The 13,462-nt window shown below is 46.3% G+C and overlaps 5 protein-coding genes across 5 annotated transcripts; 2 read left to right on the plus strand and 3 right to left on the minus strand.

Annotated features, from left to right (window-relative positions):
• Positions 1 to 646: 646 nt before the first annotated feature.
• Positions 647 to 3,011, plus strand: LOC131266651 (zinc finger protein ZFP2-like). The gene is made up of 4 exons (XM_058269251.1): positions 647 to 763; positions 825 to 1,892; positions 1,958 to 2,128; positions 2,201 to 3,011. The coding sequence occupies exons 1-4, from the start codon at positions 737 to 739 to the stop codon at positions 2,999 to 3,001; spliced, it is 2,067 nt and encodes a 688-aa protein (XP_058125234.1). The 5' UTR covers positions 647 to 736; the 3' UTR covers positions 3,002 to 3,011.
• Positions 3,012 to 3,025: 14 nt separating this feature from the next.
• On the plus strand, positions 3,026 to 4,047 carry LOC131263313 (ribosome maturation protein SBDS). Its single transcript, XM_058265490.1, has one exon. It carries the CDS (start codon positions 3,181 to 3,183, stop codon positions 3,940 to 3,942), a length of 762 nt encoding a protein of 253 aa, XP_058121473.1. The 5' UTR covers positions 3,026 to 3,180; the 3' UTR covers positions 3,943 to 4,047.
• Positions 4,048 to 4,051: 4 nt separating this feature from the next.
• Positions 4,052 to 5,525, minus strand: LOC131266653 (inactive hydroxysteroid dehydrogenase-like protein 1). Its single transcript, XM_058269253.1, has 4 exons — positions 5,103 to 5,525; positions 4,808 to 5,041; positions 4,281 to 4,741; positions 4,052 to 4,217 (listed from the first exon to the last, which is right to left on the minus strand). Exons 1-4 carry the CDS (start codon positions 5,332 to 5,334, stop codon positions 4,110 to 4,112), a joined length of 1,035 nt encoding a protein of 344 aa, XP_058125236.1. The 5' UTR covers positions 5,335 to 5,525; the 3' UTR covers positions 4,052 to 4,109.
• A 2,425-nt stretch (positions 5,526 to 7,950) lies between these two features.
• LOC131267339 (inactive hydroxysteroid dehydrogenase-like protein 1) lies at positions 7,951 to 8,970 on the minus strand. The gene is made up of 2 exons (XM_058270194.1): positions 8,817 to 8,970; positions 7,951 to 8,732 (listed from the first exon to the last, which is right to left on the minus strand). The coding sequence occupies exons 1-2, from the start codon at positions 8,968 to 8,970 to the stop codon at positions 7,951 to 7,953; spliced, it is 936 nt and encodes a 311-aa protein (XP_058126177.1).
• Positions 8,971 to 10,247: 1,277 nt separating this feature from the next.
• LOC131267350 (uncharacterized) lies at positions 10,248 to 12,383 on the minus strand. Its single transcript, XM_058270209.1, has 4 exons — positions 12,323 to 12,383; positions 11,556 to 11,781; positions 11,276 to 11,469; positions 10,248 to 11,188 (listed from the first exon to the last, which is right to left on the minus strand). The coding sequence occupies exons 1-4, from the start codon at positions 12,381 to 12,383 to the stop codon at positions 10,248 to 10,250; spliced, it is 1,422 nt and encodes a 473-aa protein (XP_058126192.1).
• Between the last annotated feature and the right edge of the window lie 1,079 nt (positions 12,384 to 13,462).

Genomic DNA, 13,462 nt, shown 5'->3' on the forward strand with positions numbered 1-13,462 from the left:
TCTGGTCATAGCAATCACAGAGTGCAGGCGCAAGTGCATTGAGCATCAAGTGTTATGATCGTGCCATTAATACTGCTGAGGTAAGAACAAACTAATAAACGTATGAAAATGATGGAAAACTAGGAACTTTAAATCAGTAACATTCTAACTTTTTTTTACTTTTAGGAATGAAAACCAAAGCTAAAGAATGCGTCGAATGGTGCATGAGCTGGATCGCATATGCAGTTAAGAATTGGATCTTTCTGGGACGACAAGTCCACTGCAGAGGCTGGAACTCTACACTGGTAAGTCAGAAAACAGTGTGATCGCAAATATCCGAATAATAAACATCCGATGACTTAATTCTCAAAAAACAAATGTTTTGATTTCACCGCAGCATTCTGCGGGTAGAAAAAAATATCACATTCGTAGAATATACCATACACACACACACACACCTACACGCGAGCTAGTCTCACCCACACCACCAAGCAAACCAATGCAAATGTGTGCGGCAATACATGGGCGATCCGTCAAATTTTGACTTGCTGGGAGGTTGCTGGGACTCTTGCTGGAAGTACATGACAGCAGCAGAAAATTTGAATTTCTGTCAACCGGGTCGGATTTTGTTGTCATTCTAAAAAGTAAACAAACGCTTGCATTTGATGTGCATTTGAGTGCAGTGAGACTCTGAACAGTAAAAACAATTAATACTACACAGGATTCACACGATCCATGCCAGGTTTCGCGCAACAAAATGGTCGCAACGGAAATTAGAACAAAGGTCCATCTCGCAAAATATATGTGGCATCGAAAAACCATCTAATCACTACTTTTGTCAACAGGCTCAGAAAGGAGGCAAAGATGGTAGGAGCGTTGTTTGTGCATTTTGCAAGAAATCGTTCAAATTCCACTCTACGCTTCGGCAGCATGAGAAAATTCATTACGGAATTAAGCAGCATGAATGTGAAATATGCCACCGGCTGTTTCTACACAAAGGCACTTTGACGTGCCACCTTCGTTTGCATACAGGCGAAACTCCGTATAAATGTCCGCACTGTCCCAAGGCGTTCCGTGGGCAAACTGCATTGAACTGCCACGTCTTTCGACACACAAAAGAAGGAGTAAAATGTCCCCAGTGTTCAATGATTTTCGCTACCAGTTCCATTGTAAAGCAGCACTTGAAGCAAGTGCACACGGAGGAAAGATCACACATTTGTAATGTGTGCGGCATGGCATACAAACATCTGAAAAGTTTGAGGATACATCTCCGTAACCATCAGAAGCGAGTATGTCCAGACTGTGGGAACTGCTTCGATAGTGTCTATGCGATGCTTAAGCACCGAAAACGGCACATCGAGGAAAGTCTCCCATTCAAGTGTAGTTTCTGCTATCGTGCTTTTGAAAGGGAGTGCGATCTGGAAGCACATGGAAGACTACGTGGTCGACAGTTTCAGTGCGATATATGCTGCCATAGTTTTAACAAGCAGATTTATCTAGAGAATCACAACCGTCGCATTCATTGGAAGGCTTTAGGACTGGAGCGTCTCAAAGTTGCTGAGCCCAAAAATGGATGGAACCGCAAAGGTGTCCCAAAACCAAAAGGTCGTAAACGGTTGTCCGCATTCGAGGATGATGCAAGATTGCATCCGAAAGATTCATGCAACGAAGTCAATGGAATAGAAGAAACCCAAACAGAAGACACAAAAATTAAATTCTCTATCAGTGCAAATGATAAAACATTAGAATATACGGCAGAAGACCAGCAACCGCTAGTACTACAGTGCACTGTTGTAGAGTGTACAAAAAATACACTCGAAGAAGGGGACGAACTTACCGAGCTCATTCTGATTGAAGAAAAGGATCTGGGTGATCTTGAATTCAGTCTGGTAGATCATACAACTGTCGCTTCTGTAAGAATATGCAAAGCTTTCTAATTGGCTATGGTCGACTAAAACTAAACTCTCCCACGTTTCAGGAAATTGTTGATAATCCATTAGATATGGAAATAGAAACCATAAAACAAGTAAAGCATGGAGAAAAGGAATCCGATTTGGTTTGCCCTTTTTGTGGCATACTTTGCAATGGCGATGCAGCTCTTAAGCATCATAAATGTGCAGCAAAACGGACATCCAATATCAACACAGAAGTAAGCATACATACAATGTTCGAACTAAATTTAACTACTTAAACCTTTACGCCGGTTTTTTTTTCCAAACAGTCCTTGATATGCGAATTGTGTGGTAATTGGTATGCGTCTGCGGCTACACTTGCCATCCATCGTACGAATCAACACAACAGGCAACGATTTAAGTGTGATCAGTGTGATCGCACGTTTGGCTTCCGATGCTATTTGGAAAAGCATGTTAGCACCCATCACCAAAATAAGCGTATAGCTTGCGAGTTGTGTGACAAATCATTCAAATATGCGCAGGATTTGAAGGTGCACATGCGACATCATAACGATTCGAAACCATTCAAGTGTGATAAATGTCCATCAGCTTTTCGTTTCCCAAGTGCCCTCAGATGTCACCGGATTCTGCATGAGGAAGATTTACCCTTTGGGTGTGATATTTGCGGAAAGAAGTTTCGCTTTAACAACAGTTTACGGGTACATAAGCGCCTGCACATTGGTAAAAAAGAGTTCAAGTGTGATGTATGTGAACGAGAGTTTTCCACCAAAGCACCATTGTTGCGCCATATGAAGGTGCACAGCAACGGCAAACAGCTTTGTTGTACTATTTGTGGGAGTGTGTTTTACAAAAAGGTTGACTTGGCAATTCATGAATCAAAAGAACATCCAAAGCACGATTTGCTGGGAAAAGGAAACATCATCCATAAGTGCGAACAGTGTGGGAAGGAGTTTATCAAGAAGAGTAATTTAAAGGCACATTCGTACATACATGAAGAAGTGTACCGATTCCCATGCCAAATGTGTAACCAAAGCTTTAAGCAGTACGCTGGATTGAGAACCCATCGAATCAACGTCCATAAGCAGCTGAAAGGAGTGGAAACGAGTTGATGGATTTCACGGAAAATTTGAATTTTCAATTTCTTGCACGCAACCAATAGTAGCAGAAGAAGTATGCAGCCAACTTCAGGTATCATATGACAGCTGTCAACGGGGTATGAAACATCGTAAACAAACGTGCATTGCATCGTTCGCTTGCGGAAAAACAACTGGAGTGTTCGGGGAACAAAATGCCGAAAATATTCACACCGACGAACCAGATACGGCTTACAAATGTAGCCGTGGTGCGTATGAAGAAAGGCGGGAAGCGTTTTGAGATCGCATGCTACAAAAACAAAGTGCTCTCATGGCGATCAGGCACGGAAAAGGATCTCGATGAAGTGCTGCAAACGGTAGCGGTGTTTAACAATGTTTCGAAAGGCGAAGTGGCCAAAACAGAGCAACTGCAGAAGGCTTTCGGCAAGGACGATGTGACGGAGATTTGCAAAGAGATACTGGCCAAGGGAGAACTGCAGGTTTCGGAAAAGGAACGCCAGGACCAGCTCGATTCGATGTTCAAAGAAATAGCGACGACCGTAGCCGACAAGTGCGTAAATCCGGACACGAAGCGTCCCTATCCGGTTTCAATAATCGAAAAATCAATGCGAGACATCCATTACTCCATCAAACCGCATCGTAATGCAAAGCAGCAGGCGCTGGACGTTATAAAAGTGCTTAAAGAATCGATACCATTGGAAAGAGCAAAGATGCGTCTGAAGGTGACATTACCAGCGAAGGAAGCCAAACGGCTCAAGGATCGTATCGGAAAGCTAAGCTCTACGGTTACCGAAGGTGAAGAATGGGAGGGAGAGCGATTGATGCTGACGTGCTTGATCGATCCTGGCCACTTTCGTGAGATGGATGAAATAATCCGCACGGAAACCAAAGGAGCCGGTGCTCTGGAAGTGTTAAACTTAAAAGAGATCAAAGAAGGTGAGGAGGTTCTGGAGTAAACATTTGTTGCTTGGTTAAAGTGTTTTATATTGTAAAATAAACAAAACCTGACATCAAATTCTGATACAATTGTACAATAAGATAAAGTAATGAATTAGATAATCGTAGAACGTACCTGTTTTATTTACAAATTTGGTTAGGAAACAGCTTATCGGAAATAGCTTATTTATGATGTTTTATGCTTCTCGTCAGAGTACTCTTCCAAGAGTTGTGTGTATAGTTCGCTAAAAATCTTCAACCGTAATGACGGAGGAAAGGCTTTCAGTACAGCGGTCTGTGGAATAATGAAAGATTAGTGATTGTTTCGAAGAACTTTAAAATTATTCGTTTTACTAACCTGAATACCATGCAACCAATGCCCGGTCGTGGTATCTGCCTTGCTTATCGTGAACCCCGCGTATCGTATCATATCACTGACACTAATAACACGTTTTGAAAGTTCGCTCGGTTCACCTTCCGCCGGGGCAAAGTACTCGGTCATACTCGTGCGCACGTAACCTGGTGAAACGGTCTGACACTCCAAACCGAAAGGGCGGAGCTCTTCGCGAAGACCATCCGAAAAGCTAGTCATGTAGGCTTTCGTCGCAGCATAAACCGTAAGATAAGGCGTTGCAGCCAGCGATGCCAGTGATGAAATGTTGATAATCAGGCCACGTTTTCGCTGCTTCATCGAAGGAATTAAAATTCTACACAGCAACGTCGCTGCTCCCATGTTAACGTTGATTAAATCCCACAGTAGTCGCTTTTCCATACGTTCTAGTCTGACAGGTTTTTCATTGATGACTCCCACGTTGTTAACTGCAATAGTTGTGAAAGGAGATGTTTAAATATGTTCTACTTTTCGGTAAGTTATCACACTTTTACCTAGAACTCCGATATCCAAGGAAACTAACTCTCTTTCAAGATGATCGAAGATTGACTCTCCCCTCGAAAAGTCGGCCACTACAATTTTGGTCTCTACCCCGTGTTTGTTCCTGATTTCTTCGGCAACTTTCTTCAATTTGGCTTCATTGCGGGCAACAAGTGCCACCTTCATGCCCTGCCCGGCTAAAAAGTTCGCGTAACCTTTCCCGATTCCATCTGATCCGCCGGTTATCACTGCAAAGGATTGATGGATAGAAAAAGGCCATAGGTTTTCCTTTTTCATCGAGATACTCACCAGCCCACGGTCCATATGTTTGTGACAAACTGCGCCGATTACCCTGAACCAATGCGCGAATCCCATTGACCACTAGCAGAACTGGCGTGCGGATGTTTTCGTACAACCAGCAGGCTAAGCTGTACAGCCCCAAGAATGTCAATATTGAGCAAAGCATCGCGAAAACGCTTCTCGCTGCGGCAACTATCAACTCACAACTGCCGAATCCAACGTCGACGCCAGCTGACGGCATGCGCAGTACCCCAGGTCGATGGGAATCGTGAAGAGGCGCTGCGAGGAATCATTTCCGCGGATAAACGTTTTGTTCGGCTCTCTACGAATCGTTGCCTTCGTTAATGATGACGCAGTTTGCCTCCACGATGCAAATGGTGAATAGAAAGAAAAAAAGGCACGTCTTATCACGCTCTCCTCCTAACGTTTGTTCGTGCGTGGCGCTCTCGTTGCTGGCCGCGATAGCACCGTTAGGTTTACGCGAAAAAAAAAGTACCTACAGACCCACAAGCAAGGCAGCTTCCAACATCGGTGTATGTTCTTTTAGCATCGAGTCGTCCGCATGTAACATTAATTCTAGTAGGCGGTGAAGCGTGTTGGCCATCAAACGCTCACGACATATGCTTCACCATGGGGAACTGCTTTTAAAATTAAACCAGTAACCAGATCCTTCCCAGTTCCAGTTCGGCGTCGCATCAGAGCGGATGTTAGCAGTGCACAAGTTTCCTGAAAGGGTTAGCGGAAAAGTAAGGTTACGGCACGACCGCGTGGTCACCCCGAGCTGGAGCTCAGGTCAGAAAAATCCTAGCTGCCGCACATCTCGTTCTGTTTGAGTCAATCAAGCGGACCACGAGTTCTTGTGTCCTGACAACGGAAGGAATTATCCCTCCCGTGGCCGGCGGGTGGACATATGGCTATTATTAGCCGGTCCTAAAGGACGAGCCCCTTCATAGGAGTTCGGACAGAGTCGGTACGCCTCTGATTACGAGTAAGGGAACAAACGTTCGACTTAGCGTAGGAGGATATACCCCGACTCGCATAGCGAAAGAAGAAGAAGAAGAACCAGATCCTTCATTGCTGTTGCAAAGAATCAAATGAATATTAAGTTCATAAACTCATCTTTCCAATAAATACATTGCAATATGATTTTGTGAACGTTTCGCAACTTGACGGCTATTTGAAATTGTCAAGATCTTGTATAAGTTTATCCTGCGTGCCTCCATTACTGTTACCGAACTCAAGAATAAATAAAAACACTTAACAAAATAATAAATTAACTTCCTGTGTTGAATAATTATTACATATCATCCGAAAAGGTTTTACCTAGGTAAGTTAGAAAGCTTGAAATAATCCGAAAATATTGCGTTTTACCCGAAAAGAGTTCCTCAGGTAAGATAAAGTACTTCAAATCCGTCGTTCATGATAAAAAAAGTAAATTCTTAGCTCCCTAAATTGGACTAAAGTAGACATTTGAGGTTTACTCCTGTTACCTCCTGAAAATCCCGCGCTCCTGTTATAAAAAGGTAAATTTTGAGCTCCAACAATTGGCCCAAAATGGACATTTGAGGTCGAAAAATGGATGAAAAATGGATAAAAATATTGCTCCTGGTACCTCCTAAAAATCCTGCGCTCGTGTTAGAAAAATGTAAATTTTCGGTCCCCAATCGAGCTGGTCAGGTCGAGGAATCGAGCGAAAAAGCGGCCAAAATTGGAGATTTGTAACAGGAGCGCAGGATTTTCAGGAGGTAGCACAACTGGTCGAACCGGTAGAGCTGGTAGCGTTTGAACCGGTAAGTTAGCCGAGACACCCAATCGGATACAAGCCTTGGGCACAAGTTTCGGACACAAGCCTTGCATACAAGTCTCGCACACAAGTTGTGCCCAACCTAAAACTTGTACGAAAATCTTGCACGCAAGACTTGTATGCAAGACTTGTGTCCGACACTTGTGCCCAAGGCTTGTGTCCGATTGGGTGTCTCGGCTAACTTACCGGTTCAACCGCTACCAGCTCTACCGGTTCGACCAGTTGTGCTACCTCCTGAAAATCCTGCGCTCCTGTTACAAATCTCCAATTTTGGCCGCTTTTTCGCTCGATTCCACGACCCGACCAGCTCGATTGGGGACCGAAAATTTACATTTTTCTAACAGGAGTGCAGGATTTTCAGGAGGTACCAGGAGCAATATTTTTATCGATTTTTCATCCATTTTTCGACCTCAAATGTCCATTTTGGGACAATTTTTGGAGCTCAAAATTTACATTTTTATAACAGGAGCGCAGGATTTTCAGTAGGTAACAGGAGCTACATTTTTATCGATTTTCGATCAATTATTCGACCTCAAATGTCTACTTTAACCCGATTTAGGGAGCTAAAAATTTACATTTTTTTACCATGAACGACGGATTTGAAGTACTTTTTCTTACCTGAGGAACTCTTTTCGGATAAAATGCAATATTTGCGAATAGTTTCAAACTGTTTCACTTACCTAAATAACTCTTTTCGGATAACGTAATAATAAAGCGACAAAAGTGAAAATGTTCTTTAGTATAACCTCGATGAAAGCTTTATTTTTATTCTTCAATTCAGTAACGATGTGATTGGGCGAGTTTTTAGTGTACACAAAACTCCATACACAATACAAAAAAGTTAAAATATATAACAGAAGGATATTCGCTACAAAATGTGGAGTACAGATCTGTTGCATTGCACGCAAATGATTAATACTTACCGGAATCGATCTTAACATAAGCCCAATTTGGTTGAACATAAAATGTACTCATTTATTATAATGATGTGGACTTAAAACGCGTAACACGTGGAGCACGGCTTAAACTAGTTGTAAGTAAACGTTGCCTGTTCTAAACTGCCGTCGCCTTACGCAAGTGACTGTAAATCACCTTCAGAACAAAAATGCGCACGCGTTCCGGGACGAGACTTAGTCCGGCACACTGCAACCCATGAGACCAGTGTCCGCACGTCCGGTCCGTCTTACCGATGGTGAAGCCAGCGTAGCGCATGAAGTTGTTCAGCGAGACGAGCTGCTTTGCAATGGGTCCGTCTTTGAACTCGGTGGCGACCACCTGCGTCATGTTCGTTCGCACGAATCCCGGCAGAACGGTCTGCACCTCGACCCGATGCGGGCGCAGCTCTTCCCGTAGGGCCGCTGAAAAGTTCCGAACGTAGGCCTTCGCGGCGGCGTACACGGTCAGGAAGGGTGCCGGAGCTGCCGCCGACAGCGAGGAAACGTTGATAATCAACCCACGGCCACGTGCCTTCATACCCGGGACGAGCGCGTGGCAAAGCAGTGTCGCTGGCTCAATGTTTACTTTCAGCAGCATCCGAAGGGTTCGTTTCGGTAGCTCCTCCACGCACATGCCACGTTCGTATCCGAGCCCCACGTTGTTCACCAAGACTCCGACATCAAGCGGTAGAAGCTCCCGTTCTAAACGTTCGTACACCTCCTCCCCGTGCGTAAAGTCCGCCACCAGTACCATCGTTCGAACGCCGTACTTTTTCGTCAGCTCGTTGGACACGCGGTTCAGCTTGGCCTCGTCACGGGCCACCAGCACCAGCTGCATTTGCTTGCCCGCCAGATAGTGGGCATATCCTTTACCGATGCCATCCGAGGCGCCGGTAATAACTGGAAAGGAAAAAATTACACAACCAGCGCCTACTACAACTACAACCAGCGCCTACTAAGGCGGACACACATGTGGTGACTTACCAGCCCATTCGCCGTACTTGTCAGTGAACGACTTCCCGTCGAAAAGCTGCCGCAATCCGTTTAGGACCAGTTGAGCCGGCGTTCGGAGGTTTTCGACAAACCAACAGACGGTACAATAGGCCCCTACGAGGGCAAGAATCACGCCAATCAGCATCGCGAACCTGCGAAGTAACTACCGCTGGATGCGAATATCGGAATGCAACTGATGATGTTGATGCGCCAACCACACTACAGCTTGTGACTCATTCCACCTCCAACGGGTGGATATTGATCTTTGCTGCAACACGCTCGGCCGTGGGATTATGTGCAGTTACTGCACCTCGCCCAGCGCCATGACCCCTTTGAACACGCGTTTGCGAGCGAATTACAGTTGATTACTTTGCTCCCGCGTGCTGGGGCAAAGGGCATCGTTGTTATCTTGCTAACGGTTTGCTCCCGCACCGTGCTATGATAAACATTAAAATGCACCACCTTCTGTTCGATCGATTATGTCGACCTGAAAGGCCCCTTTTTGATTAGCGTGTGTTTCATAAAACTTAACACGCGTTCCCCATTGTTTGTCTTCATCGGATAAGTCTTATCACCAATTTACAGTCAGCCGAAACATTGAGCGTACAACCAAACGAGCACTGGTTTTCCTTCTATTGACTCACTTTGCCAACATTGATCTAATTTAGTTTTTTAAACGTTTAACGTCTGTATACTCTGCTTAAAATTTACAGCTGAAAGGAAATTATTAGAACGTCTGAACAATTATACAAATAAAACCAAAACGACTGGCGCTAACCTCATCGCCTCATCAAAATATCTCATAGTATACGATTGTGATTAAAATCTTTATTAAAGACAGTTAAATTCTTTTCTATTGCTCTGAAGGGCTGCACTTACTTACTACCTTGTATTACATAATTTCCTTGTATTAATGTTAGACAGTCGAAATGAACGTACCACTATGATTAGGGAATCTACCTACTTTGTTAAATGTTTGTTTGTTTGTATGTTCTATCTCGTTGCTATGCTAAGTCATTTTCGTACACTGAAACATTGAGCAGCGCCTACGTAGGACGAACACCGACGGAAAAGGAATCCCTTGCATTCAACCATCCAACGGTACGCGAATCGTTCAATTGTTTCAAAGGAAACGAGAAAGCATAGGCACGGGTTAGAGAAGAACCGTTGAAACGACGAAAGGGCGGACAATTGTCAGAGAAAATGGTGGACGACCTATTGAACTAAAGTTAGATGCTACTGCCTCCTTACGCCACCTCATGTGGAAGTGTCGTTTCTTCTACAACCTTCCTTCCTTTCTTCCATCCTTCCTGCATGTTTTTGTCGTTGGGTTGCGTTCGTGTTAAAATGTTATATTAGCGATTACTTATCAGCCTAGTTGTTGCAGTCACAGGTATTCCGCGGTTTTTGTTGTTGTTGGTGTTACATGGTGCCACCGGGAGCGGCCACTCCCCCACCTCGCCTGCGTTCCGATGCGGTCCGTTCCATCTGCTGATGCTGGTGGATCATACGTTGCTTTTTGAACTCCCGCTGCAGCAGATACACCAAGGCGCCGACCAGTATCACGGCCAGGCAGGCGGAAATGAGCAGTCCGGATGTGTCGAAAGTACTCGCACCGGGTGTCGCTCCACCAGAGGATCTTCGTTGAGAGCTGGCCGTCTTCGAGGATGTCTCCGACGGTCCCTTGTCGTCCTGTCCGTACTCGTCCACCTCGTCCACCAATCCGTGACCGGCTTCATTCAAGTCCTGCACGTCATCCATATCTTCCGTCAAGAGCCTCGCGGCCTTTCCATCCCTCTCGGCGGTCACATCCTCCGCCACCGGTTGCACTGCCGGAAGCTCCCGAACCTCCGCCGGTACTCCAGTGTCTTCCTCCTCCTCCTCCTCGATAGCTCCCTTGGGCTGCTCCCCATTATCGTCGTCTTCGCGGGATCCCTTCAGCACCAGGCCACTCTTCCCAACCATGTTAAACTGGCGGACACGTGCGTTCCTTCCGTTCGCAGGCCACCACTCTGAGGGAACCGGGGCTGCACCACCCTTGCCCGGCAGCGCCAGCCTCGCGCGCACGGTCAGCGTGTCCGGCTGAAAGGTGCACACCACGACGAAGCGGCGCGTACTGTGCGTCAGGATGCCCTGGTTCTCCTGCACGGTGATATCCGTCTCGACGGTCAGATCCCGCGTGCTCACCCGACTTCCACACCGCTCGTGGTCGATGCGCATCATGTACGTTTCCTGCGGGCTGCTGGCATCACCCTTCACGCCGCAGTTCCCATTCTCGGCCGCTATCCGACCGCCGAAGTACGGTCCCGTCTCCACTTCGATCTCCGACGCGTGCGGCAAACATTGTGTGGCATGCGCCGAAACTGTCCCCGTGAGAAAAAGAGAAGAAGAAGCAGAGGTTTATTAATCCAAACACTTGGCGGGAGCTGCATTCATGCCTTAAGACTTACATCCCTTCGTCGGTATGATGATCGTTTGCCCGTGGTTGCCTTCACTGTTGGTTGCTTCCGACACTCCGGAACCATCCGCTCGGCCACCTCCCCGCTGTCCGGGATCGCTCCGTTTCGTCTGTGGCTTCACGTGGAACGAGTACTTCGTGGCCATGCGGAGATTCTTCACCAACAGCGAGTACTGCTTGCTTTTCCTTCAAATAACAACAAAACGCACAAAACGTGTGTCAATTCGCCACCCGATGTCGGCCCTTCTCCCCTCTCCTCCTCAGCTCCTTACCCACTAGGAGTCGACTCGTCCGTGACGATTTTCGATCGGCATCGATGAGGACCCCAGTTTTGCAGCTCGCAGTAGAACACGCTAAAGGATCGTGCCCCGCCCCGCTCGCTTCCGAGATGAACGGCGCGGCCTTTCGAAGGTCGATCGTCGGCAGTTGGCACACTTTCCACCTCCCAGGTCAGGTTGATCGACTTGTAGTCGGGCTCACCGGAGAGCGATCGAATTTCTGCAGGGTAGACAAATAAAACCACACGAGGAACATGTGTAAGTAACTTATAAAACATTTATATCGCGCCATCTTTATGGTCTATCGAGAAGATTATGGTCAAATATAAAATTCCCTCGCGTTACCTCCCCCCCGAAGATCGTACCGGCAGGCGGCATCAATTCGTGTCCCACTTATCACGCCATGGTTTGGCTTTTCGGACCCGATGCTGGCGCGAAGAGTTCGAGCTGATCCCGAATCAGCTTGACCTATTTTTACAGAATCAGCGAGCAAACGGGGGCTGGACGTTGGGCGGCCTTAGATGGCGTGGAAATAGGTTTACTGCGGTGCAATATTATTAATGTCGTCACTAGCAAACAAACAACCAAACGATCGCCGCAGGGGAAGGGTCGCTTCTTTTTGCTTCTCTTTGCTTTCTACTCATTCATCGCCTCTCCCGGTCAATCTTTACACATCCTGCCGGGTAAACGTTTATGACGTCCGATCGGAGGAAGTATCAGCGAACGAAGACGACGACGATCGGGGAGATTTGTAAACTCACTCCGCGCATCGGTTTGATGAATGATATGCAAATCATCATGGCCCGAGAGGAACCCCAACATGGTAAAGGAGGTGATCGTTTGGCCCCGTTTGCCAAATGGGTTTCGTTTACCGGAAAAGACCACGGAGAGTATCGCGATTCGATCGATCAAAAGCAATTGCGGGGGTATTGCGGGGGTCTCCTCGGGTGGCCTTTGCCCCGAAGGGTTAAGTATGCAATTATTTGTCAACTAAATCTGCTAGCGAAAGGCGTAAAGTGAAACCACGATAGTGAAATTGACACGGAGCATCAACAAACAGCCAATTTCATAATTTTATAACTATCAACTGTTAAAATTCTTATATTCACCATAAAAGCCACAGCATTTACAATCGACGAAGCGGGTTTAAGGCTACGTTTCCCAGCAATTACATTACCCACCCTTTACAAAGTGGCTTTCCACCTTGGAGTTTTTCCACATTTTCCACGGTAACTTAAAGGTAACACCTGCCGCGCATGCATGGTTCTCTTGAAGTTTAAGATGCCCAAGATTCTTCTCCACATCTCCGGGGAGCTCGACATTTCCCTCTGGCCATAATCAGCAGTTCCTTCCAAAGTGGCTGACCCACTTAGCATACTGACACACTTTTGTGCACCTTTTGTGCTAAGCTGGTGCACAACTTTACCAATTGTTTGGGGTCCACCGCAAGCATAATGACCCCCCCCACATGAGCGGGAGGAGGAGGAGAAGGAGGGACCGTTAGGTTTGGTTCATTACACAACAACGAGAAGAACGGTGATTCGGAAGAGGGGGGAAATTGTTATTTTCCCCATTTTTCGATGCTATCCCCAAAGGCCAGTGACTAATATGGATGTTAATTTATTCCCTTTTGTTGTTGTAGGGTGTGCTCGGCGTCGTTTTGGAGTGATGCTTCCTCAAGATCACCTCAAGACGTGCCATTGTTCTTGGTGGAAAAATATGTTCCCTCGGGAGCCTCCGAAAGGTTACCTCCACCCCATTTCGGCTGGTTTTCCAGAACCCTCAGCGATAACCCGTATAAGCGTGCCCGTTTTTTTTCTGTTCCACAAATTAACCAATCGGTCGGAAGTGGCGAGTCTTATGTTCCGTGAAATATGGCCGTCCGTACAAACAACGCGCCA

This window comes from Anopheles coustani, chromosome 2 (assembly GCF_943734705.1).
Source record: "Anopheles coustani chromosome 2, idAnoCousDA_361_x.2, whole genome shotgun sequence".
Taxonomy (NCBI): domain Eukaryota; kingdom Metazoa; phylum Arthropoda; class Insecta; order Diptera; family Culicidae; genus Anopheles; species Anopheles coustani.

What these genes read in the sequence shown, in the direction of transcription:
- LOC131266651 (XM_058269251.1), top strand. Translation starts at nt 737, where the DNA reads ATGGTCGCAACGGAAATTAGAACAAAG. An exon ending in CAACGGAAATTAGAACAAAG is followed by an intron (nt 764 to 824) that starts GTCCATCTCGCA and finishes TTTTGTCAACAG; the next exon opens with GCTCAGAAAGGAGGCAAAGA. An exon ending in CATCCAATATCAACACAGAA is followed by an intron (nt 2,129 to 2,200) that starts GTAAGCATACAT and finishes TTTTCCAAACAG; the next exon opens with TCCTTGATATGCGAATTGTG.
- LOC131263313 (XM_058265490.1), top strand. Translation starts at nt 3,181, where the DNA reads ATGCCGAAAATATTCACACCGACGAACCAGATACGGCTTACAAATGTA.
- LOC131266653 (XM_058269253.1), bottom strand. Translation starts at nt 5,334, where the DNA reads ATGCCGTCAGCTGGCGTCGACGTTGGATTCGGCAGTTGTGAGTTGATA. An exon ending in AACATATGGACCGTGGGCTG is followed by an intron (nt 5,042 to 5,102) that starts GTGAGTATCTCG and finishes AATCCTTTGCAG; the next exon opens with TGATAACCGGCGGATCAGAT. An exon ending in CTTGGATATCGGAGTTCTAG is followed by an intron (nt 4,742 to 4,807) that starts GTAAAAGTGTGA and finishes CAACTATTGCAG; the next exon opens with TTAACAACGTGGGAGTCATC.
- LOC131267339 (XM_058270194.1), bottom strand. Translation starts at nt 8,970, where the DNA reads ATGCTGATTGGCGTGATTCTTGCCCTCGTAGGGGCCTATTGTACCGTC. An exon ending in CAAGTACGGCGAATGGGCTG is followed by an intron (nt 8,733 to 8,816) that starts GTAAGTCACCAC and finishes TTTCCTTTCCAG; the next exon opens with TTATTACCGGCGCCTCGGAT.
- LOC131267350 (XM_058270209.1), bottom strand. Translation starts at nt 12,383, where the DNA reads ATGTTGGGGTTCCTCTCGGGCCATGATGATTTGCATATCATTCATCAA. An exon ending in TCATCAAACCGATGCGCGGA is followed by an intron (nt 11,782 to 12,322) that starts GTGAGTTTACAA and finishes TCTACCCTGCAG; the next exon opens with AAATTCGATCGCTCTCCGGT. An exon ending in CATCATACCGACGAAGGGAT is followed by an intron (nt 11,189 to 11,275) that starts GTAAGTCTTAAG and finishes TCACGGGGACAG; the next exon opens with TTTCGGCGCATGCCACACAA.